At 39.7% G+C, this 24411-nt stretch overlaps 1 protein-coding gene across 1 annotated transcript in view; it reads right to left on the reverse strand.

Annotated features, from left to right (window-relative positions):
* The window catches only part of LOC135216629 (zinc finger protein 271-like), a 36767-nt gene extending 12783 nt beyond the window's left edge, over positions 1-23984 (reverse strand). Inside the window, exon 1 of the mRNA XM_064252012.1 lies at positions 22185-23984. Within this exon, the coding sequence (XP_064108082.1) occupies positions 22185-23921 (1737 nt within the window). The 5' untranslated portion in view covers positions 23922-23984. The remainder of the gene's footprint in view (positions 1-22184) is intronic.
* Positions 23985-24411: the final 427 nt, after the last annotated feature.

The following is a 24411-nucleotide window of genomic DNA, read 5'->3' on the forward strand; positions in this document are numbered from 1 at the left end:
ACTCTTACAGTATATTAATATTCAATCATTTATCTTCATTTTGAAACAAATTGAAAATCTCTAGAACAATATTTAGATTTATGGTGAATTTAAAAATAAAAATTTTTTTTTACATCTGCACGTTACGAATTCATGCATCATTTTGTGATAATATTTTCTGTGTTGCTTTGATTGCTTTACAATGTGTTATATACCAAAATGATCACAATTTAGTGTACAATAATACGAAAAAAAAACTAACTCGTTAGCTTTAACCGTTTTGCTCACAGCACGATTTGAATACAATAATATATGAAATTTTGTTTTCGCGCTATCATATATCGCATTATTAAGATATGATAATGATATTTTTTTTTTATTTCTGATGGCTGCATACTAAACTTATGGCAATGAAAAAAAGGAGCCAAAAATGAACTCTTAATCTTGAAAACTGTGCGCGCTGTGATATTTTGAAAAAATAATTTGTTCCGACACGGCATACAAACCTTCGGTCCTTTTACAATAGGAAGGTACTAGCGGCAGCTGGATAGGTCGTAAGCTTTCGAACAAGGGGTTCGGTAGTTAACTGCTTGTCCGACAGGCGCGCGCGCGCGACTGGTAGGTAAACAAATCACTTTTGCTTTCGGCCTGCTGGCGTGTGGACGTGTATCATCGCTCTCTGCCCGCTTCATCGTCGTTTGCTTTCGCATGATTGTGTTTTTTCTTTTTCTATGTATCTAGTGAAACTGAATTGTAAGTACAATCATTTCATTGAATTCATTGTGAATTAAAGGATCTTGGCTTCACAACGCCCTCCGATTACCCGAGTGCCGGGACTGAAGGGCGTAATTGCGGGAATTCATTTTCCCAGAATGATCCTCGTATTGTGTATGCTCGTGCCGAGGGCGGGAGCGCTCGCTCCGAGCGTATATTGGGTTGGAAATGTGTAGATGAAAATCGTAAGTAAGTGCTCTTTTTCATTTATATATTTTTTTGACCTGTATGCCCGTTGCCGAACGAATGCGCTCGGCACGGAAACTTATTCAGTATGAAAGTGGAATCGCAAGTACAGTATTCTTTTTCATTTTCATATATTATTTTTTTATTGTAGCAATACTCATTTTTTGGATCAGTTTCCGAGCTTACCCGGAGATTGATCCCCCTTCCCCCTTTTTATTTTGAATGAAGTGAAATCGCAAGTGCAGTTCTTTTTCATTTTTGTTTTCATTTTTTTTTTTTTTTTTTTTATTGAGATTGCTTTGTTGACTGGGATCATGTTCCGCTATTCACGGGAATTGATCCTTCCCCTTTTTATTTGTATGAAGTGAATCGCAAGCGCAGTAGTCTTTTCATTTTTCATATATTTGTTGATTGCATCAATTCATTATGGATCAAGGTTCCAGAAACCTTGATCCATAAAGGTAAGGAATGGAACCTTTCACCCTTGCGCTCGGTACCGAGGGCGCAAATGCGCTCGATCCGAGCCCTTATTCATTGTGAAGTGAATCGTTTTGCAAGATGCATTTTCATTTTGTTCCTTATTATTGATTGCATCAATATTATTTGGTTCAAGTTCCGCTCATCAGGGAATTGATCCTTATGCCTTGTATTCGTGCCGATGGCACGATTGCTCTGGGCTCTTATTTTGTTGTTGCGTACATGGGTACTGTGCGGGGGTGGGAACGAGACCCCCCCCGCTCGTTTCCCACAGATGGCTCTTCCCCTTGGGGGGGGGGGGGGAGGTTATCGGCGTTCTTCTCCTCGCCCGATCCGTCGAGCGCGGGGGGGGCGCTCGGTGCCCGATGTTGCGGTTGTGTTGGGGGTCTTCCACTCGTTCGGAGGGATCATCACCCCGCACGGGGGGATTTCCCCACAATTGGTGTCGCTACTGCTGTTGTTTCCGCAGGTGCTGCTGCCACGAGCGTGGGCCTTGGTGGGGTGTGGGTCGTCCTTCCAATTGCAGAGCGTGCTGGTGTCCAGGGGTCTGCGGTTCTGTGTCTGGGCCTACTACTGCGGTCACCCATGGAGTGGTGACCACGCAACCAGGTGACGACGTCCCTCCTCACCTGGTGTACTCGCCTCACGTGGTTTCAGTCTTGCCTACAGCCGCTGTGAAGTGCCGTTCGCCGTAACCGAGAGGGGGTCGTGCCGCCGCCGCTCGTGGTGCCGCGCTGCTGCAGCGACCACACTTCCGCTGCCCTAGAACTCGCCCCTGGACCTGCCGCCGGTACCAGGATGTTGCTGGCTGCTGCTCCACTTCCTGTGTTTCCGGTGCTGCCTGCCGTACCTGCCGATTCTGGGATCAGATTCTGGGATGCGTTGCTGCGCTGGCTGTCCCTAAGCCGTTGCTGCACTGGCTATTCCTGCCGTGCTGCGCTGGCTGTCCCTACCGATGATGTGCTGGCCGTGCCTGCTGTTCCTGAGATGCCCATAACCTGCTGATGTCGTCCCTGTTCGTGGTGGTACTACCCCAGACTTTGGTCTGTCTGTACAGGTGCGTCCGGGCCCTGTGGCTTCGGCTACAGCAGCCCCGGCTCCGCCCTGGATAGCAGATCTTAACGTCTGTCCTGAGGAAGCTGACGAAGAAGAGGAGGAAGGTGTCGTGGTCGTCGTCTTCATCTTCTTCATCGTCGTCGGCCGCCGCCTCTTCCCCTTCGACTTCTAAGGCTTTACAGCCGAGGAAGAAGAAGGTCGCCCCCCTCCTCCCTCCTAAGAAGCTTCCTCGGGAGCTTCTCGGGACCCGTCTCACCTCGGTGGGACGGGAGGGTTCCTTCCGCTGGTCCTCCTGCTCCTTCGGGAGCGGGGCCCGTCTCTTCTTCCGCAGGGAGAAGACTACGGGGACCAGAGGGGTACCGGCTAACACCGGTACTCTCCTCGCCTGGTGTCAGTGGTGCTGCCACTGCATCAGGGTCCGTCTCGGCCTCTCGTTCGCGGGAGGTACCGAGTGTACGGTCGCCTACCAGCGACCGTGCAGCCAGGAACCAGACCTCTGAGTCCGCTCAGCGTCAGGTTCACGGCACGGGGCGGAAGACTGGTGACAGCCGCTCACGGCGACTCTCACCAGACCAGCTCTCGCTCTCGCGGCGAACAGCTGGCTACCCTGGGGACGTGACGGTCCCACGAACCGGCCACGGCTGAGGCTGGGAAGAGGTCCTCCCGTTCGCTCGGTGCCAGCCACGGCTGGAACCAGCGACGTGACGTGCCGTGAGGACAAGCACCGGTCTCACTGTGACAGTGGGAGCCTGCAGGTCGCCTGACCGTCGCTCTCACAGAGAGCGATCGGGTACGGCAACCAGCACCAGCTCTTCTGACACTCGAGATCGGGGCCGCTGTGCTCAGTCCAGCCGTTCTCCACAGCGAGACGGTTTCGACCAGGCCTGCAGCTCGATCGCCACCGCTGGGTTGACGATCGCCCTGCAGCCCTCCAAGCCTGCTGGTTCTGCCAGCGAGCAACGAGGGAGCGTCAGGTCTGCCTCTCCCGTACCTTCAACCACCTCGGTTACACCGGGAGGAGCGAGGTATTGAGGAGTGATCGTGAGGGGTGCGCCCCTCATGATCCCACACAACGCCCTACGTGCCAGGCACGGTTCTTGGACCGGCCAGGGCGTATGCGCAAGTGGATGGGGAAGACCGAGAGGGCTGTCGCTGTTCCCCCTTCTTAGGAGGAAGGTTCTCGGAATATGCTCTCGTTCGAAGGGCTTAACGGTCCCACTCTGCAAGATGCTGTGACTTCCGAGACCCAGAGGAACTTTGCCGAGGTTACGGCGCTGATTCGTCAGCACAATGACCTCGGGGAAGGATCGCCGCTCCCACCAGCAGAGCCACGTCTCGGCTCGAGTCGTTTTGGGGCCCGAGAGGGAACCCAAATCGACGGTGGGTTCGGCCGCGATCGGAGCTTGCCGACTGTGTTGAACCAGGTAGTCTCTCGTCTCCGACAAGAAGCTCTCTCAGTTCTGGACGGTCGAACAAGCTACTTCACCTCCTCTACTGCGACAGAGCGTTTATACGTGTCTTCGGACACCGTATTTAAATACCCCTTCGGTCCTCCTGAGGTTTCGACCTCGACGAGGACTGGAATGAGTCGGAGGCGGTATCGGCTCTCTACTGTCAGGTGTCGATCAGCCCCACCCAGACGACGTTCACAGTGGCGGCAGACACTTACCTACAGTATGAGTTCGTAACCCTCCTCGGGAAAACGTTTTCTCCTGACGATACGTTTTCCCAGGCTCTGAGAGGCCATCGCCGTAAGGCGATGGCTGTCTCCTTTTCTCTCCAACTGCTAGATCCGCTGGAAGGCGAGCCAGTATCCAATTCCTCCCCCATTCCCTCTCTGCTTACGGCTACGAGGGAAAGGGGAGGGATCCTACAGAGATTTCTCTGTAAGATCCCACGTTAGGGGCTGCGCTACCGGGGGGACCTTCGGGTCCTACCTGACGTAAGCCCCGGTCATTGAGGAGGGATCCTGCCCCACCCTTTCTCGATTTCTACGGGAATCGAGAGGACCACCAGCCGATATCGTCTGGACGAATTCGGTGGGGGGTTTCGCAGAGTGCTTAGAATTCTACGGAATTTCTAGCGCACCTCAGAGTGTTCGAGTTTTTACGTATCTCCAAACCTCAGGTCGAGACCACGGTCCAAAGTGAGCGAGAATCCCCGATAATTGTTACACGATAATCGGGAACCTCGCTTATGCTCGAATTCCTGTAATTTCTAGCATTTGGAAGAAGACCGCTGCTGAAAGAAGAGTATCTCACAGTAGGGCGCTTAACCTGGATAGAGAAGAACGGACGGGAACTTCCAGTTTGGCTTGAACTATCGTCTTCGGTATTCTGTTCACCATTGAAGCTTTCCTTTGGGAAAGACTTCTCCTTCACTCTCTTGAATAAGAGAACGAAGGCGGTCGATCTCCAATCCTTATTCTCATTCCTCGAGGGAAAAGATTTAGGATGGAGGTCGTGGTACAGAACCTACAAATATACTACGTATATTACCCTCGCGACATGATTCTTTAACAGTTGAATTGTCCGTGGGGTAGGCGCATACCGTAGTTAACTCTACGGTTTGTGACCGAGACGAATTGTATCTTAATCGAACTGCAACTCGGGGTTGCCTGCAACCTCCCAGCAGTTATCAGTTTCGATTTTAGATACTTGGTATTGTCATGACAAACACCAAATCAGCTTTTGTATTTACCTCGAAATCCGTTTCGGTTAAATATAATTGCTCGAGCGTATTCTTTATGCTCGATGGTTCTAGCCGAACGCATTCCTTCGTGGAATAATGGATTACCTGGCAACTCAGGATGACGAGTCACCGAGAGCTACTGCGTATTGAACTGCCTGATAGCGGCTCAGTATCAGCTAGGTCTCTGAGATGCACGGTCGGTTACGTCTCTCTCTCCCTGGTTGGATTGACTACCGAACCGTATCTCTGCCCAACAATCATGGACTTAGGTCTCTGATTAACGGGATTCTCGCAATAATGAAGGACCATCTACTGCTGTGACGCTCGATTTTCATCGCCTTCGACATTGCGAGAATTTTCAACAGAGATATCTCTTGGACTCTGTCATCTTTCTGTTTACCACGCAACGGTAACAGAAGTCTGTACTAGTCAACCGCTGCATCGCACTGCGATAATGCGAAATGATTTTTGCAGACATCTGAGTTTGTCTTCAAAATATCTCGTATCGTAGGTGGGCAATTTCATTGCTCGCCCGCCCGAATTAACAGATATGTCAGAAGACATCGCCTACTCTCCGACCTGACAGCTCTACTTCCAAATGTTCAGCCCATGATAAGCAGGTTCTTCAGGCAGTAAGTTCCCTGTCTTCATTACTGGAAGCGCTCCGCTTTTATTGCAACTACGGTCCTCACCGGACAGCAATCAATAGCGGTTAGCGTTCTCAGTCTTTGTAGCACAGGTTCAGAATCTTGAGACTCCCTCTCTCGTTCAGCTGTGAAGACGTAGGTTGCATTTTCTGTACACCTTCGTCTTCAACGTCACATAGTGTTGTTTCTCCTTACCCGAGAATCAACTATACTATGAGATATCTTGCCATCAAGGACCCGCGGTCTCTAGAAGGCAATTGACTTTCGCCTGTTGGGCACATGCCTTAAGAGAGTCATCACCTTGCCTTCTGGCATCGGTGACGAACAAATTATTTGTTTAGTCTCTTGGCATAACCCTGTTAAGGCGAAGGTCACGTGACTTGCTCGGGTGCTTGGACAACTTGCCTCCTACCGAACGCAGTCAGTAGGCAGCTGTCAGAGCGCCCAAGTCTGTTACGAACTTCGCTGTGGACTTAGTTCGGTTGTTCCATAACAATCTTTTCTTCGTCCTAACGGCTTGTCACAGTACCCATACCATCGACACCCAACATTGAGTGTCGGTGTCCTATCCACTACCGAGAACAACAACTTCGCTGCAGACGGATAGACCAGTATGGGTACAGGACATCACCGAAGTCGAGAAGAGGGATAGGTCATTCGACAATTCCCTTCTTTTCCTCTGAGGTAATTGCATGACTTTGCCTGCGAGTCAAGCAATCCAGGGGATGGGGATTCGTGGACGCTCGATTTCGAACGTTCCGATTTCGTAGCGAAGACTCTGAACCCTTCGGTTCCTGACGATCGGTTAGAGTCCTTCACAGTCCCCTCCCTAATGGACTTCACCGCCTTCGATGCGAAGGAGATGCTGCTTTGTCCTGTGAAAGCGCGACCGCGCTTTCTGAAGAAACTCGACATCCCAGGCGGAGTGTTGAAGACTCTTCGTCAGCACCAAGATGACCTAGAAGTACACTCCCTCGAGTTACACAAGAACTTCTCCGTGGCGCAGGCTGAAGGCAGGGGTCTGGTACAACCAGACCACTGGCACCATCCTTCTACCTTTTGGATATTGCCCACAGGTCGCTTGGATCGTTTCCTTAGTACCCGTGGTGGCTGCTCAACACGTTGTGTAGCTAACCCAGAAGACCCTAGCAGGCTGAACAGCATCGAGTCCTGGTGTGACCTGTAAGAATAGATAAGTGAATGAGAGAGTGACTGGCTTCTCTTCCTATCTTTTTCTACCCCTCTACCTGTGGGTAGAGGGATACGGTCATCACCTTGCTGGATAAGGACGAGATGCCGGTGAGCTACTCGACAGAGCCCCATCCTATCCCTTTTCACTAGGGATGGGAGCGAATATCCACCACTTCCTCCTACAGGGGGGGGAAGTGGATGCCAACAAGAAGACAAACCACCATAACGTTGTTGCCTCTTGCAAATAGGAACTTGTTCTTGTTTGCTGGTACGAAGAGATACGCTTGCCTCTCTCTTAGTACTTGGTCCAGAGGTCTGACCATTGATCCTGCGGTGCACACCCCGATCAATCGGACAGAGGCTTGGATCCCTCCCTCGCTCTTACGACCAGGGAGGCTTCCAAGGTTGGGCGAACACCAGTCCTGTTCACAAAAGACTCAGATTCCACCCACCAAAAGAAGTGAGTCTTCCTATTGTAAAAGGACCGAAGGTTTGTATGCCGTGTCGGAACAAATGACAATTTGTCCAAATTGCATTTTTCCTAACTATACAAACCTGAGGTCCTTTTACACATAGCCCCCACCTCATGCCACCCCTCACTCTGCAGTTTTTGCTTGGGCCAAAAGCAAAAGTGATTTGTTTACCTACCATTCCGCGCGCGCGCGCCTGTCGGACAAGCAGTTAACTACCGAACCCCCCCCTTGTTCGAAACGCTTACGACCTATCCAGCTGCCGCTATAACCGTTCCCCTATTGTAAAAGACCTCAGGTTTTGTATAGTTAGGAAAAATGCCAATTTTGGACCATGTCATTTTTCTCTGCTTCGGCACTCACTCCGAGACCCCATTGGCATACGGGAGACGATTTTTATTATACCCCTTCTTCGTCGTTAAAGGGTTTAAACCAAATATACTCAGAATCTGTTACTGATTTTAGTTCTTATCTGTTATGATACAGTGGGAGCTGTAATTATAAGGCTGTCTTGTAAAAAGAGGACCCACAAGAGGCTGTAAATTTTCATTTAAACTTCTCGTGGTTGGTAGGGATAATTTTTTTGAATATTTTTCTTACACTATGTTCATTTTCTTAAATTGGCTGACCTCAAAGTTTGCCCAGTCTAAGGTGTTGCATACTGATTTTTCACCCAGGCTCTTAAGGGTTAAAGAAGCACTCCAACGTCAGTTGCATGGTGTTTTTCATTCTTCATAAATGACTCAGTAACATGCAAAGCGTCTTGATGTGCTCTCACAACTTTAGCAAACTGTTCCATGTTCCCATCCATTTTACTTAAAAGTTTCAGTCCATGTTCAGATGAGGCAAATGCCTCTGCCAATTCTTTTGCTCTGGCTCTTGAATATCTTCTTCCTCTGTTCTTTTCCTCTCTTCTGTAAGTGCAATTAAATCCTCTGCTGTTAGCTCTCCATCTTGCACATCTAGGTATAAGTTCTTAGATATCTCCCTCATCAATTTCTAAATCTAAACTTTTCCTAAGTGTCAAGATCTTTTCTATTAATTTCCGCAACTTCTTCACCTTTATCGAAACCTTCAAGTGAATTCACATACACTTGTAGCAGATTTTTCCAAATCCCATTCATACATTATTTCTATACCTCCTTCCATGCCTTTCTAATGTTCATAATGGAGTTTAGTAAATTTCACTCCTTCCAGAAAGTTCTTAGATTTTTCTTCTCATTATCCACAGCCTAAAAAGCCTAGGCAAATGTGTTCTGAGGATGACAGGTCTTGAACGTAACCACAACGCCCTGATCCAAGGGTTGTATGAGATAAGTTGTGTTTGGTGGCAGAAACAATTTTTACATTCTCGTTAATATCTCCGATGCGCTGAGGGTGGCTGGGAGCATTGTCTAGAATCAGCAGAATTTTGAAAGGGATGTTGTTATCCCTACAATAATCTTTCATCTCCATAATAAAGTAATGCACAAAGCGGTCTTAGAAGAGCATTGCAGTCTTCCATGCTTTCTTATTATAACAGTAATACACATAGAGCGTATGCTGATCAATTCTCTTTAGTACCCTCGGATTTTCGAAGTGATAAATCATGAATGGCCTAAGTTTATAACCTGCCACACTTCCAACTATGCAGAAGAGTCAGTTGATCTTTGTATGTCTTAAATCCGAGCATCATTGTTGCTTCTTTATGTTTTGTCAACATTAAAGATTTGCTCTGGCAAGTACCAACCCTTCATCAACAATGATTTTATGCAAAACATCCTTAATTTTGGCAGATCCTTCAGCATCAGGCTTGCTGCTTCAGCGCTAATTTTCACAGTATGAAAATTATGGCGGTTTTTTTTTTTAAATGAAGGAGCGATCGGTGAAAAACCTGTCCTCTCACAAGAAAATATCATACATCACTAAGTGGCTAAGGACGACCTGTTCGGTGGAAATCTACGTAATGACCCTTACAATCTGCCTCAAAAGGGGCATGCTGACCTAAACCTACCTGTGGTGTACCACACGGCAGAAAATGCCTTCCAAACAGCAAAATTCCTTGCAGAAAAACTCAAAAGAAATCGAGGAAACAAATGATAAATTTTCAAGAATCTGGGACGTGATCAAAGGACTACAGGAATCCCAAGACAGACTTCAAACTGTGGAAACAAATAACAATCTCGCCTGGATCTGGGATGTGATCAAAGGAATGCAGGAATCACTAGACAAATGCACAGAAAGCCACCAGACTACTTTGAATGAGGGAGAAGTGAGGGTGCGACACAAAGTTGATTGCCAACCAGGTTAATCAACTGGCCTCTTCCTTCGGTTGAGTGCCCCATCACTTATAGACCGTTCTGAGGGGACTGTTGGACTCCCAACCTCCTCCCCTTCCCTAGTACCTCTGGTGGAAGATGGATCTCCAGTGATGATCCCCACCCGTCATATGTAATGCTCCCGACCCTATCTCTCTCCCCCAAAACCCCCGATCGTGGATGTGGATGAGAGTGATTATGAGGGGTCTGGTGGCTGGCAGACACAAACAAGCAGAAAAAAGAAAAGAACCTCTCGTTTGGCCGATGGACCGGAGCCCAACATTCGTGTTTCGCCTCACCCGAAACCTGAGAAGAGATGTCACACACCAATTCACAATCTGCACTCATCGGTGATGCTAGACGCCATAGTATAGAGTCAAGTTTCTCACGTTCCATTTTGCACAAAAAAATTTTTTCCTTTAATTTGCTCCAAGACTTGGTGGCATGCACATGCGTATGAGTTTGTTGGAGGTGTTGGAACTCTTATGGGTGACAATGGACTGAAGGGACTCATGGAGGAGGCAGCTTTTGGACAAGTAATCAAAATGTTATCTAGAAAGAAATTCCCACAAAGTCTTAAGAGCTCTTTGGCTGGTTGCAGTAGAACTTCTTTGCTCTGTGAGCCAACAATGTCAGAGCTACTCACGAAGATGGGAGTTGAAAGAGCTGATCATTTGGGTGGATGGGAGGTTAGCCAGCACAGGTGGGCAGTCACATGCCGTGGGAGGTTGACTGGCACATGAGGTAGAAGGCAAGCCTGCACCTAAACCCTTGCTTGGGGTGTCAGTAAATTCCCCTTAGGGGGAGGGTTGGTCCCGGATTAAGTTATATCTTGTGACTTATAATAGGACCAAAATTCTCGCCTTTAAGAACATCGAGGTGTTGGAATAGGCAGGTAATCCTGTAAGCCACTTTATGTTTACTTTTGCATGGGAAGACACAAGAGCAAATAGCTTCGTGACAGGGTTGTACTTCTCCTTCACATACCACACAAGGGTGAGGGTTGAATTCATTCTTAAGTCTTGTGATCATGGTATTGTATGCAGAAAGTTCTGTTGTATAGGTTTACTTTTAAACTTATAACTGAGAACACACTTTCATACCAGCTCAATTTCAAAAGTTCATCCTTAATTACAGTACTGTAGGCTACTGGTAAACAAGCACTGCTAAGATAAACAAGTAGTTAGCACAATAATTTTTTTTAGAGGTTAACCACCACCTCCAGAAACATTTAGGCTTGAAGTTTGAATTAAGAGGTAGCTATTAGTAAGGTAGTTAAATTTTTAAATTCTCCCTCATAGCATGTATTTGTTTTTTTTCATATTCTTTTATCAGACTTTGTGTAAATGATTCACTATATCAAAGAAAATAATCCCACAAAGAGAATATAGTTACCTACATTCTAGTTCCCCAAAGAGCAGGTGTTATGTGAATAAAGTTGGTGCATTGGGCCCACAAGGAAAAACACACTTTAATTGGGAAGTAGTGCATTGGGACAAGATACTCTGTGCATTAGGACTAGCACTGGTGCCTTCAGGTAATAGTGCATTTAGTCTATAAATCGTATACACTAGTGGGCATTGACAAATAACTTTTGGCAGTGTACAACTTTATTTGGATATTATTGAAGTTTTAATGAGGTCATGTGAAACACTTTGTTCATATATAAAATACTTTTATAATTTATAAATGCTTTTCAAGTTTATTCATTGAAATAAACAAAAACATGAAATGTTTTAATCAAATCAGAATAGTAATACATTACTTTAGTCATTGACAAAGCAAGTCCTATTCCAAGAATTCTGACTGGTTAGCCTAAAATATACAGTAATAAAGTCAGCCCAGTGTGTCCAGTGAGCTAATACAAAGCATAAAGACTTACTAATGCTGTATCACATTCTTTATAGAATGTTAAAAACAAGAACATATAATAATAATCAAATAAAACAGTTCCTAATTTTCATTAATGATTAATAAGAAAAAAAAATCACTTTTTACTTTCAATAAGTCAGTTTTATGTACATGGCTTCTTTCTAGTATAAGTTTTAACACACCTTTGAGACACCTTGATTCAAAATATCTCCTTTGCCATGCATGAGACATGAATGGCTTCTCCAATATGGGTTCTCACAAGGATTTTGAGAGTAGAGGAATATTAGAAACCGTTATGGCATTCAGTACATTTAATTATCCCCATAAATATTTAAATAAAAATTTAAACATGCATTTATAAAAATGCACCAAAAATTAGAAATAATTTTTTGAAACACCAGAATTTTCTTACAATCAATCATGTCTACAAAAATAAAAGCGTGAGCCCAACCGAGGAAGGAAATGCTACAAGAAATAAAAAAACAGGTTTTGATATAGGAAAAACCTATTTTTGGTGGTTGCTGTTGAGCCCTCAATGATTACCCTTTCCATGGTCTATCCAGAGCTCCATGGTGACCAGACTAATGTCAAAGAATTCTCTTAACTGGTCTTGTGGCCAGGTATTTATGACTTGTGATAAAGTATGGTTACTCAGGATAAAAAACCAGCACTTTTCTAGTTACCCTCAATGAATGCTAATTCCCACTTTAAACTGAAAGAAGGACTGATTATGCAATATACACTGTCATATTGTTTAAATACAAACAAAATTCGACCAAGCCGCCATTCCTTTCTGTTGGTCAATGCAGGATGATTCCTTTACCCAAATCCCATTTCTTTTCACCAGGGAAGTGGGAGGGTTTTCAGGACTCGACAGCGACCGTCAAAAATTGGTTTTTTCTATGTCAAAACCTGCTTTTTGATAGAGAAGTGGCTGTCTCATCCTAAAGGAGCTTCACAAAGAAAGTAACATGTGACAAAAAGCTCTTGAATTTTATTCCCCAACAACCCAAAATGGGTCCAGGGTCAGCCACTAGTTTTATTCCAAATTCCTTTAGGTTGGTAGCAAAGTGGAACAACAAGAAAATAGACCGAACTCGCATTTTTTATGGTGAAGTTCTATGGTGACTTACCTAAGCATGCCGGGTATGGTTGCAGTATTGTCAAACCTTCCCCAGTGATAGTACAGTGTATTTGCCGCTGTAGTGCTTATGGGTCAAGATTATCCATGCCACTTACTGATACACAGTGTAGTCGAATTTGTTTGTGCTCGTGGCAAGTGTTGCAAGAGTGAAGGAAAAGATGGACCTTTAGGGATGTCTGCTGTGACCTCTAGGTAAACCTCAAGTGCTTGAACTGGGCATTATGTTTTGTCTGCTAATTCTAGTTTTCTTAGAATGGGAGATTTCCTTCTTAAAGGAATCCTACTCTTGGCAAGGAATGACAGGCCAGAGGACAATAATAATTGAGTGTCACCTGTCTGCATGATGTATTGTCCCCACCTAAGAGAGCTCAGTTTGCTATGTACAAGCTCTTGATGCTAATGCAATCAACAAGATCGCATATTGTAGCTTGTGAGTTGGTGTTGTATCAGGTCCACTGAGCTGAGGGGCTGATCTAAGTCTAAGGACCTTGTCCAGGGACCAAGTAATTGGAACCTTTCTAGAGTGGATCTTTGTAGGGCAAAGGACTGCAGAAGGGAAGTGACAACTTATATACTAGAGTCAAATTATGAAATCATAAAACAATGGTTCCCTTAATGCTGCCTTGTATTCCATGATTGATGGAACTGCAAGGCATTTGTCTTCAAAAGGGATAAGGCATTTTTTAATTGTTTCCTTAGAATATTTGACTGGCTCTTAGTATGGAGATAATGTAACTATATATTCCATACACACCTGTATTCCCTGATACGTATATGAAGTCTGTAATTTCTGCACTGGGTACCTAGCAATGTTGGGTGAATAAGTTTCACAGTACAGCTAATATATAAGAAAATCCACCTGTGAAGGTCTTGTCCTTGAAAGAAAGATCCTTAACCCTTAAACGCCGAGCCGCTATTTACCAAAGTGTGTCTCGTACGCCAGCAGCGTTCAGGAGTTCGTGCGAAAGTGGAAAATTTTTTTTTCAAAAAATCACAACTTACTTTTTAAGAGTAAGAGTTCATTTTTGGCTCCTTTTTTTTGTCATTGCAATCATCAGAAATGAAAAATATCATGATCATAAATAAATATTGGAATATATGACAGCGCAAAAAAAAATTTCATATATAATTTTTGACAAATCGCGCTGTGAGCAAAACGGTTAAAGCTAATGAGTTAATTTTTTTTTATTGTACACTAAATTGCAATGATTTTGGTATATAACAAATTGTAAAACAATCAAAGCAACACAGAGAAAATATTATCACAAAATGATGCATAAATTCATAACGCGCAGACGCAAAAAAAAGTTTTTTTCAAAAATTCACCATAAATCGAAATATTTTGGTATAGACTTCCCATTTGTTGCAAAATGAAGGTAATTGATTGAATATTACTAGACTGTAAGTATTATAACTTACAATTGCATTTTTCGACCATTTCGGTCGAGTTATAGTAGACCAAAGGTTGAATTTTTTTCTATTTATTGTGATTTTTATGTAAATATTTCAAAACTGATAAACCTACAACTACAAGTTATATTTTGTTGTATTCTACATGAAATTGTGCACTTTTTCATATATGAAACTTTATGTAACAGCCAATATAAAACGACGCAAACATTACGACAAACTGACAAAAGAATTTCTGAGATTTCGGCAGTTACCGCGCAGACATAAGGAAAGTTTTTTTTCATAAATTCAACATAAATTGAAATATTGTGCTAAGGACTTCGAATTTGTTGCAAAATGAAGGGAAAGGATTGAATATTACTAGAATGCAAGAGCTTTAGCTTACAATTGCGTTTTTCGACCATTTCGGTCGAGTCAAAGTTGACCAAAGGTTGAAATTTTGGCACTTATCGTGATTTATATGTAAATATTTCGAAACTGATAAAAGCTAAAACCATGGGTTGTTTTTGGTTGTATTCTACATGAAATTGCACACATTTTCATACATAAAACTTTATGTAACGGCTAATATAAAACGGTGCAAACATTACGACAAATTGACGAAATCATTTCTGAGATTTTCGGTAGAGTTACCGCACGGACGTAAGGAAAAAGTTTTTTTTTCAAAAATTCACCATAAATCAAAATATTGTGCTAGACACTTCCAATTTGTTTCAAAATGAAGGTAAATGATTGAATATTACTAGAATGTTAGAGTTTTAGCTTATAATTGCGTTTTACGACCATTTCAGTCGAGTCAAAGTTGACCAAAGGTTGAAATTTTGGCACTTGTCTTGATTTATTTGAAAATATTTCAAAACTGATAACAGCTACAACCATGGGTTGCTTTTTGTTGTATTCAAAATGAAATTGCACACATTTTTATATATAAAACCTTGAGTAACGGCTAATATAAAACGGTGCAAACATTACAACAAACTGACAAAAGAATTTCTGAGATTTTCTGTAGAGTTACCGCAAGGACGTAAGGAAAAAGTTTTTTTTCATAAATTCACCATAAATCGAAATATTGTGCTTGAGACTTCAAATTTGTTGCAAAATGAAGGTAAATGATTGAATATTACTAAAATGTAAGAGTTTTAGCTCACAGTTGCGTTTTTTGACCATTTCAGTCGAGTCAAAGTTGACCAAAGTTGAAATTTTGGCACTTGTCTTGATTTATATGAAAATATTTCAAATTATATAGAAATATTACAAAACTGATAACAGCTACTACCATGGGTTGTTTTTTTGTTATATTCTACATGAAATTGTGCACATTTTCATATAAAAAACTTTATGTAACAGCTAATATAAAACGGAGCAAACATTACGACAAACTGACAAAAGAATTTCTGAGATTTCAGCAGAGTTACCGCGCAGACGTAAGGAAAGTTTTTTTCATAAATTCACCATAAATCTAAATATTGTGCTAAAGACTTCGAATTTGTTGCAAAATGAAAGTAAATGATTAAATATTACTAAAATGTAAGAGCTTTAGCTTACAATTGCGTTTTTCGACCATTTCGGTCAAGTCAAAGTTGACCAAAGGTTGAAATTTTGGCACTTATCGTGATTTATATGAAAATATTTCAAAATTCATAAAAGCTACAACCATATGTTGTTTTTGGTTGTATTCTACATGAAATTGCACACATTTTTATATATAAAACTTTATGTAATGGCTAATATAAAACGGTGCAAACATTACGACAAACTGACGAAAGAATTTCTGAGATTTTCGGCAGTTGCCATGGGCGGATGTAAGGAAAAGTTTTTTTCAAAAATTCACCATAAATCGAAATATTGTGCTATGGTTTTCCAATTTGTTGCAAAAAGAAGGTAAATGATTGAATATTACTAGAATCTAAGAGTTTTAGCTTACAATTGCGTTTTTCTACCATTTCGGTCGAGTCAAAGTTGACCAAAGGTTGAAATTTTGGCACTTATTGTGATTTATTGAAAATATTTCAAAATTGATCAAAGCTACAAACATAGGTAGTTTTTGGTTCGAGTCTACATGAAATTGCACACATTTTCATATATAAAACTTTATGTAATGGCTAATATAAAATGGTGCAAACATTACGACAAACTGACGAAAGAATTTCTGAGATTTTCGGCAGTTACCATGCGCGGACGTAAGGAAAAAGTGTTTTCAAAAATTCACCATAAATCAAAATATTGTGCTAGAGACTTCCAATTTGTTGCAAAAGGAAGGTAAATGATTGAATATTACTAGAATGTAAGAGCTTTAGTTTATAATTGCATTTTTCGACCATTTTGATCGAGTCAAATTTCACCAAAGGTTGAAATATAGGCACTTATTGTGATTTATATGAAAATATTTCGAAACTGATAAAAGCTACAACCATGGGTTATTTTTTGTTGTATTCTACATGAAATTGCACACATTTTCATACATAAAACTTTATGTAACGGCTAATATAAATTAGTGCAAACATTATGACAAACTAACAAAAGAATTTCTGAGATGTTCAGCAGAGTTACTGTGCGAACATAAGGAAAAAATTTTTTTTTTTTCAAAAATTCACCATAAATCATGTGCTAGAAACTTCCGATTTGTTGCAAAATGAAGGTAAATGGTTGAATATTATTAGAATGTAAGAGTTTTAGCTTATAATTACGTTTTTCGACCATTTTGGTCGAGTCAAATTTGACCAAAGGTTGGATTTTTGAAACTAATCGTGATTTATATGAAAATTTTTCATAACTGATAAAAGTTACAACCATGGGTTGTTTTTGGTTGTATTCTACATGAAATTGCACACATTTTCATATATAAAACTTCGTGTACCGGCTAATATAAAACAGTGCAAACATTACGACAAACTGACAAAATAATTTCTGAGAGTTTCGGTAGTGTTACCACACGGAAGTAAGGAAAAAAGTTTTTTTTTCAAAAATTCACCATAAATCAAAATATTGTGCTAGACACTTCCAATTTGTTGCAAAATGAAGGTAAATGATTGAATATTGCTAGAATGTTAGAGTTTTAGCTTATAATTGCGTTTTTCGACCATTTCGGTCGAGTCAAAATTGACCAAAGGTTGAAATTTTGGCACTTGTCTTGATTTATATGAAAATATTTCAAAACTGATAAAAGCTACAATCATGGGTTGCTTTTTGTTGTATTCAAAATGAAATTGCACACATTTTTATATATAAAACTTTGTGTAACAGCTAATATAAAACGGTCCAAACATTACAACAAACTGACAAAAGAATTTCTGAAATTTTCTGTAGAGTTACCGCACGACGTAAGGAAAAGGGTTTTTTCATAAATTCACCATAAATCGAAATATTGTGCTAGAGACTTCCAATTTGTTGCAAAATGAAGGTAAATGATTGAATATTATTAAATGTAAGAGTTTTAGCTTACAATTGCGTTTTTCGAACATTTCAGTCGAGTCAAAGTTGACCAAAGTTGAAATTTTGGCACTTGTCTTGATTTATATGAAAATATTTAAAAATTATATGAAAATATTTCAAAACTGATAACAGCTACTACCATGGGTTGTTTTTGGTTATATTATACATGAAATTGTGCACATTTTCATATAAAAAACTTAATGTAACGGCTAATATAAAACGGTGCAAACATTTCGACAAACTGACGAAAGAATTTCTGAGATTTTCCGCAGAGTTACCACAAGCAGAAGTAAGGAAAAAGTGTTTTTCAAAAATTCACCATAAATCGAAATATTGTGCTAGAGACTTCCAATTTGTTGCAAAATGAAGGTAAATGATTGAATATTACTAGAATGTAAGAGGTTTAGCTTACAATTGCGTTTTTCGACCATTTCGTTTGAGTCAAAGTTAAATAAGGTTGAAATTTTGGCACTTTTCGTGATTTATATGAAAATATTTGAAAACTGATAAAAGCTACAACCGTGGGTTGTTTTTAGTTGTATTCTACATGAAATTACGCTCATTTTTATGTATAAAACTTTATTAATGGCTAATATAAAACAGGGCAAACATTACGACAAACTGACGAAAGTATTTCTGAGATTTTTGGCAGTTACCTCACGCGGGCGTAAGGAAAGTGTTTTTCAAAAATTCACCATAAATCGAAATATTGTGCTAGAGTTGTTGCAAAACGAGGGTAAATGATTGAATATTACTATAATATAAGTGTCTTAGCTTACAATTGCGTTTTTCTAACATTTCAGTCGAGTCAAAGTTGACCAAAGGTCGAAATTTTGGCATTTATCGTGATTTACATGAAAATATTTCAAAAATTATAAAAGCTACAACCATGGGTTGTTTTTGGTTGTATTCTACATTAAATTGCCAACATTTTCATATGTAAAACTTCGTGTAATGGCTAATATACAACGGTGCAAACATTACGACAAACTGACAAAAGAATTTCTGAGATTTTCGTCCGAGTTACCTCACGGACGTAAGGAAAAATTTTTCATAAAAAATTCACCATAAATCGAAATATTGTGCTAGAGACTTCGAATTTGTTGTAAAATGAAGTTAAATGATTGAATATTACTAGAATATAAGATTTTTAGCTTACAATTGCGCTTTTTGACCATTTCGGTCGAGTGAATGTTGACCGAAGGTTGAAATTTTGGCACTTATCGTGATTTAGATGAAAATATTTCAAAACTGATAAAAGCTATAACCATGGGTTGTTTTTACTTTTATTCTACATGAAATTGCGCACATTTTCATATATAAAACTTTGTGTAACGGCTAATATAAAACGGTGCAAACATTACAACAAACTGACAAAAGAATTTCTGAGATTTTCTGTAGTTACCGCACGGACAAAAGGAAAGTTTTTTTCAAAAATTCACCATAAATCGAAATATTGTGCTAGAGACTTCCAATTTGTTACAAAATGAAGGTAAATGATTGAATATTACTAGAATGTAAGAGATTTAGCTTACAATTGCGTTTTTCGACCATTTCAGTCGAGTTAAAGTTGACCAAAGGTTGGAATTTTGGCACTTGTTGTGATTTATATGAAAATATTTCAAATTATATGAAAATATTTCAAAACTGATAACAGCTACAACCATGGATTGTTTTTGGTTATATTCTACATGAAATTGTGGACATTTTCATATATAAAACTTTATGTAACGGCTAATATAAAACGGTGCAAACATTTCGACAAACTGACGAAAGAATATCTGAGATTTTCCGCAGAGTTACCACGAGCAGAAGTAAGGAAAAAGTGTTTTTCAAAAATTCACCATAAATCGAAATATTGTGCTAGAGACTTCTAATTTGTTGCAAAATGAAGGTAAATGATTGAATATTACTAGAATATAAGAGGTTTAGCTTACAATTGCGTTTTTCGACCATTTCGTTTGAGTCACAAGCTACAACCATGGGTTGTTTTTAGTTGTATTCTACATGAAATTACGCTCATTTTTATATATAAAACTTTATGTAACGGCTTATATAAAACGGTGCAAACATTACGACAAACTGACTAAAGAATTTCAGAGATTTTTGGCAGTTACTGCACGCGGGCGTAAGGAAAGTTTTTTTCAAAAATTCACCATAAATCGAAATATTGTGCTAGAGACTTCCAATTTGTTGCAAAATGATGTTAAATGATTGAGTATTACTATAATATAAGATTTTTAGCTTACAATTGTGTTTTTCGACCATTTCGGTTGAGTGAATTTTGACCGAAGGTTGAAATTTTGGCACTTATCGTGAATTATATGAAAATATTTGAAAACTGATAAAAGCTATAACCATGGGTTGTTTTTAGTTTTATTCTACATGAAATTGCGCACATTTTCATATATAAAACTTTGTGTAACAGCTAATAAAAAACGGTGCAAACATTACGATAAACTGACAAAAGAATTTTTGAGATCTTTGGTAGAGTTACAGCACGGATGTAAGGAAATATTTGTCAAAAATTGACCATAAATCGAAATATTGTGCTAGTGACTTCCAATTTGTTGTAAAATGAAGGTAAATGATTGAGTATTACTAGATTGTATGAGTTTTAGCTTACAATTGCGCTTTTTGACCATTTCGGTCGAGTCAAAGTTGACCGAAGGTTGAAATTTTGGCACTTATCATGATTTATATGAAAATATTTCAAAATTGATAAAAGCTATAACCATGGATTGTTTTTAGTTGTATTCTACATGAAACTGCGCACATTTTCATATTTAAAACTTTATGTAACCGCTAATACGTATAAAAGTGCAAAAATTACGACAAAGTGACGAAAGAATTTCTGAGATGTGTCGCTGATGCTTTATAGTGTGAAAAGAAAGAAATTCGCGCATGCGCGCCTGGGTAACACTTGTAAACAAAAGAAGAGCTTGATCCATGAACTCCCAGCATCCCACAAGGCATGTAATTTAAAGTTTTTGCAAACTAGGCCTATGACTATTTTTCTGGGAATATTTAAAAAACTTTTCGTAGTCGGTGTATCGTACGTCAATTAAGCACCCAACAGACAATTTTAGTCGACATTTAAGGGTTAAACGACTTTCTCTCCTACTGACTGGGATACAACAGCGGACAGTTTGAAATTTATTTCTTTGTTCGTTGTTACAGTAATAAAAATCAATGCCTGTTTGGCCAATTGGAGGGACCACTTTATCTCATTTGGGGAAGTAGCTTGCACATTTTTTTGACTGAACTTCAACAAATGAACTGTAACTGCCTGTTACCACAGGGGCAGAAGTCCTGGGTAAGTTACAATACCCGTCCCAAAATATAGTAATTTCAGTCAGAGTCAGAAGGATCCTATCCCTTTTGAGGGGAAAGATCCTGATTATTGATAGCTGCAAAGGAGGATAAAATTCTTTCTAGAAGGTTTCACCCATGGCTACCTGGTCCATAAGGGTAACGCAGTGTCATTTCAGTGACAATGGCCACTTCATATTCCATAGTAAGAATGTTGCCATGTAAAAATTGATCTACTTCCTATGTGGGACTGATGTTACTGGGTTTTTGCCCAAACATAAATCTTGATCTGAGAAAAATGGGTTACATATCTGCTGCCGCAGTTTTGACATAAGTAAACTTGGTATTATTGTTTGGTGATGATAATAGAAAGTGCCCTCTGATCCTGAGTTCATTTTATTCTATCACGTAATAATGGTTATCATTACGGCACAATACCCGGCCACAAAACCAGTTAAGACAATTCTTTGACATTAGTCTGGTTGCCATGGAGCTCTGGATAGACCATGGAAAGGGCAGTACACAAGGACGAGACAGCGACTACAATAACAAAAATAAATATATATATTTTTTTAGCATTTCCTTCCATGTTTGGGGCCCATACTTTTATTGTTTTAGACAATATTAATTATTAGAAAATCGTTGTGTTTCAAAAATTTATTTTTTCATACAAATCCTGAGATACTGGTAGAGGTCACTGCAGGGTTACTAGCAGTCACTGGTGACCTACTCAAATTTAAGGTTGTGCAACCAAGCCCCTGAATTCGTGGATTTTTCTTTGGACTATATCTACTCATTATTTGTGGGAAATTCGCCTATTCACGTATTTTTCACCGAGAAATTTTTACTAGATACTGTATTTCTACATCAATTTCAAGACTAAATGCACTTTTTGCACAAACACAAATTAAAATATTCAGGTACAGGCATTTTTAGGTTTTTATTGTGTTTGAATTGACAAAATAGGCAGGGGTCTAGTACACATCTGCGAATACTGGGGATCCACTGTATTGTCACCAGGATTGAGTAACCATGCAAAATTTCAAGTCCACTGGATGAAGGGCACAGGTTAAAAACTGAGTTATATGATTTGAGGCCAGACAGACGCAAAAGTTAAATAAATGCACGTAATAACGACAACTTGGACAGAGACCAAGTATACAGTTTCTGCCTTGTGTGAATCTTTTGAAATTACTTTGATGTGAAAAACCTCAAAACCTCTGATATACAAAGTGAAAGGTTCTCATGTATGAGTTCTCATGTGAGTTTTGAGAGTACCTAACAGAGAAAAACTTCTTTGACATATAGAACAATTATATGGTTTTTCTCCTGTATGAGTTCTCATGTGTGTTTTGAGAACATTTGATTGAGAAAAACTTCTTTGACATATAGAACAATTATATGGTTGTTCTCCTGTATGAGTTCTCATGTGACTTTTGAGATTACTTAAGTGAGAAAAACTTCTTTGACATATAGAGCAAGAATATGGTTTCTCTCCTGTATGAGTTCTCATGTGTCTTGTGAGATAATTCCTTAGAGAAAAACTTTTTTGACATATAGAGCAAGCATGTGGTTTCTCTCCTGTATGAGTTATCATGTGTTTTTTGAGATCACTTGATTGAGAAAAACTTCTTCGACATATAAAACAATTATATGGTTTTTCTCCTGTATGAGTTCTCATGTGTGTTTTGAGAACACTTGATTGATAAAAACTTCTTTGACATATAGAACTATTATATGGTTTTTCTCCTGTATGAGTTCTCATGTGTGTTTTGAGAACACTTGATTGAGAAAAACGTCTTTGACATATAGAACAATTATATGGTTTTTCTCCTGTATGAGTTCTCATGTGTCTTTTGAGATTAGTTGATTGAGAAAAACTTTTTTGACATATAGAACAATTATATGGTTTTTCTCCTGTATGAGTTCTCATGTGGTCTTTGAGATTAGTTGAGAGAGAAAAACTTTTTTGACATATAGAGCAAGTATATGGTTTTTCTCCTGTATGAGTTCTCATATGTGTTTTGAGCTCAATTGATCGAGAAAAACTTCTTTGACACATAGAACAATTATATGGTTTTTCTCCTGTATGAGTTCTCATGTGGTATTCTAGATGACCTGATTGAGAATAACTTCTTTGACATATAAAACAATTATATGGTTTTTCTCCTGTATGAGTTCTCATGTGTGTTTTGAGATAAGTTGATTGAGAAAAACTTTTTTGACATATAGAACAATTATATGGTTTTTCTCCTGTATGAGTTCTCATGTGTGTTTTGAGCTCACTTGATCGAGAAAAACTTCTTTGACATATAGAACAATTATATGGTTTTTCTCCTGTATGAGTTCTCATGTGTCTTTTGAGCTCACTTGATCGAGAAAAACTTCTTTGACATATAGAACAATTATATGGTTTTTCTCCTGTATGAGTTCTCATGTGTGTTTTGAGCTCACTTGATCGAGAAAAACTTTTTTGACATATAGAACAATTATATGGTTGTTCTCCTGTATGAGTTCTCATGTGTGTTTTGAGCTCACTTGATCGAGAAAAACTTTTTTGACATATAGAACAATTATATGGTTGTTCTCCTGTATGAGTTCTCATGTGTTTTTTGAGATTAGCTGAATGAGAAAAACTTTTTTGACATATAAAACAAGTATGCGGTTTCTCTCTATGGGTTCTCATGTGGGATTCCTCTCTTTTTGAAAATGCATTTCTCGTGCCAAAATGTCTACTTTCTTTTGCAATACAGTTCTTTACACTTTCATCTTCACAGCTTGGAGAGATGCCCTCCTCATACTTAACAGATTGGGATGAACAGTTCACATCAAATTCACCATGGTCAAAAAATTCTGGTTCTGCCTTGACTTCTAAGAAGGGGTCTGCAAATGAAGAGCCTTCACCTGTGTTTTCAATAAGACCCTCCTCCAAATTCTTTTCCTCTTTGATTAACAACAACGATGACGATTTTTCAGCTTCCATTTTCAGGATGTTCTATGTACAATACTCAATCCTTGTAAGGAGCTGATTAAATTGTCCCGTTGTCATACTCTGAAATAAAATGAAAAAAAAAAAATCAGAAAAATGTATTCTGAATAGCACCATTCATAACAACTAGAATGAGAAATTCAAAACAATCTCATATTTTACAATAGTGAGTGCTTTTCTCAACTCTGAAATAAGCATCCTCTGGGAAAACAAAAAATATCACAATGCAATGGTCATTTGGACAGAATTTGTCCCAAAAGATATAAAAAAAGCAACACTGGATGCTGTTTAGAATAAACAAATTTATTCAGGCCAAAGTTGGTCGACAATTCAACCACCATTTTCTACCTTTACCACAAATTCACGACTTACTCTAATTTTGACAATCAAATGAACATCATCTTTCCTTCATGAGTTGGGAGTATTATAAATCTATTTAAGAAGAATGGCTTTTTTCTTATACGAATTGCATTGAAATTTTAAG

This window comes from Macrobrachium nipponense, chromosome 6, assembly GCF_015104395.2.
Source record: "Macrobrachium nipponense isolate FS-2020 chromosome 6, ASM1510439v2, whole genome shotgun sequence".
NCBI classification, from domain to species: domain Eukaryota; kingdom Metazoa; phylum Arthropoda; class Malacostraca; order Decapoda; family Palaemonidae; genus Macrobrachium; species Macrobrachium nipponense.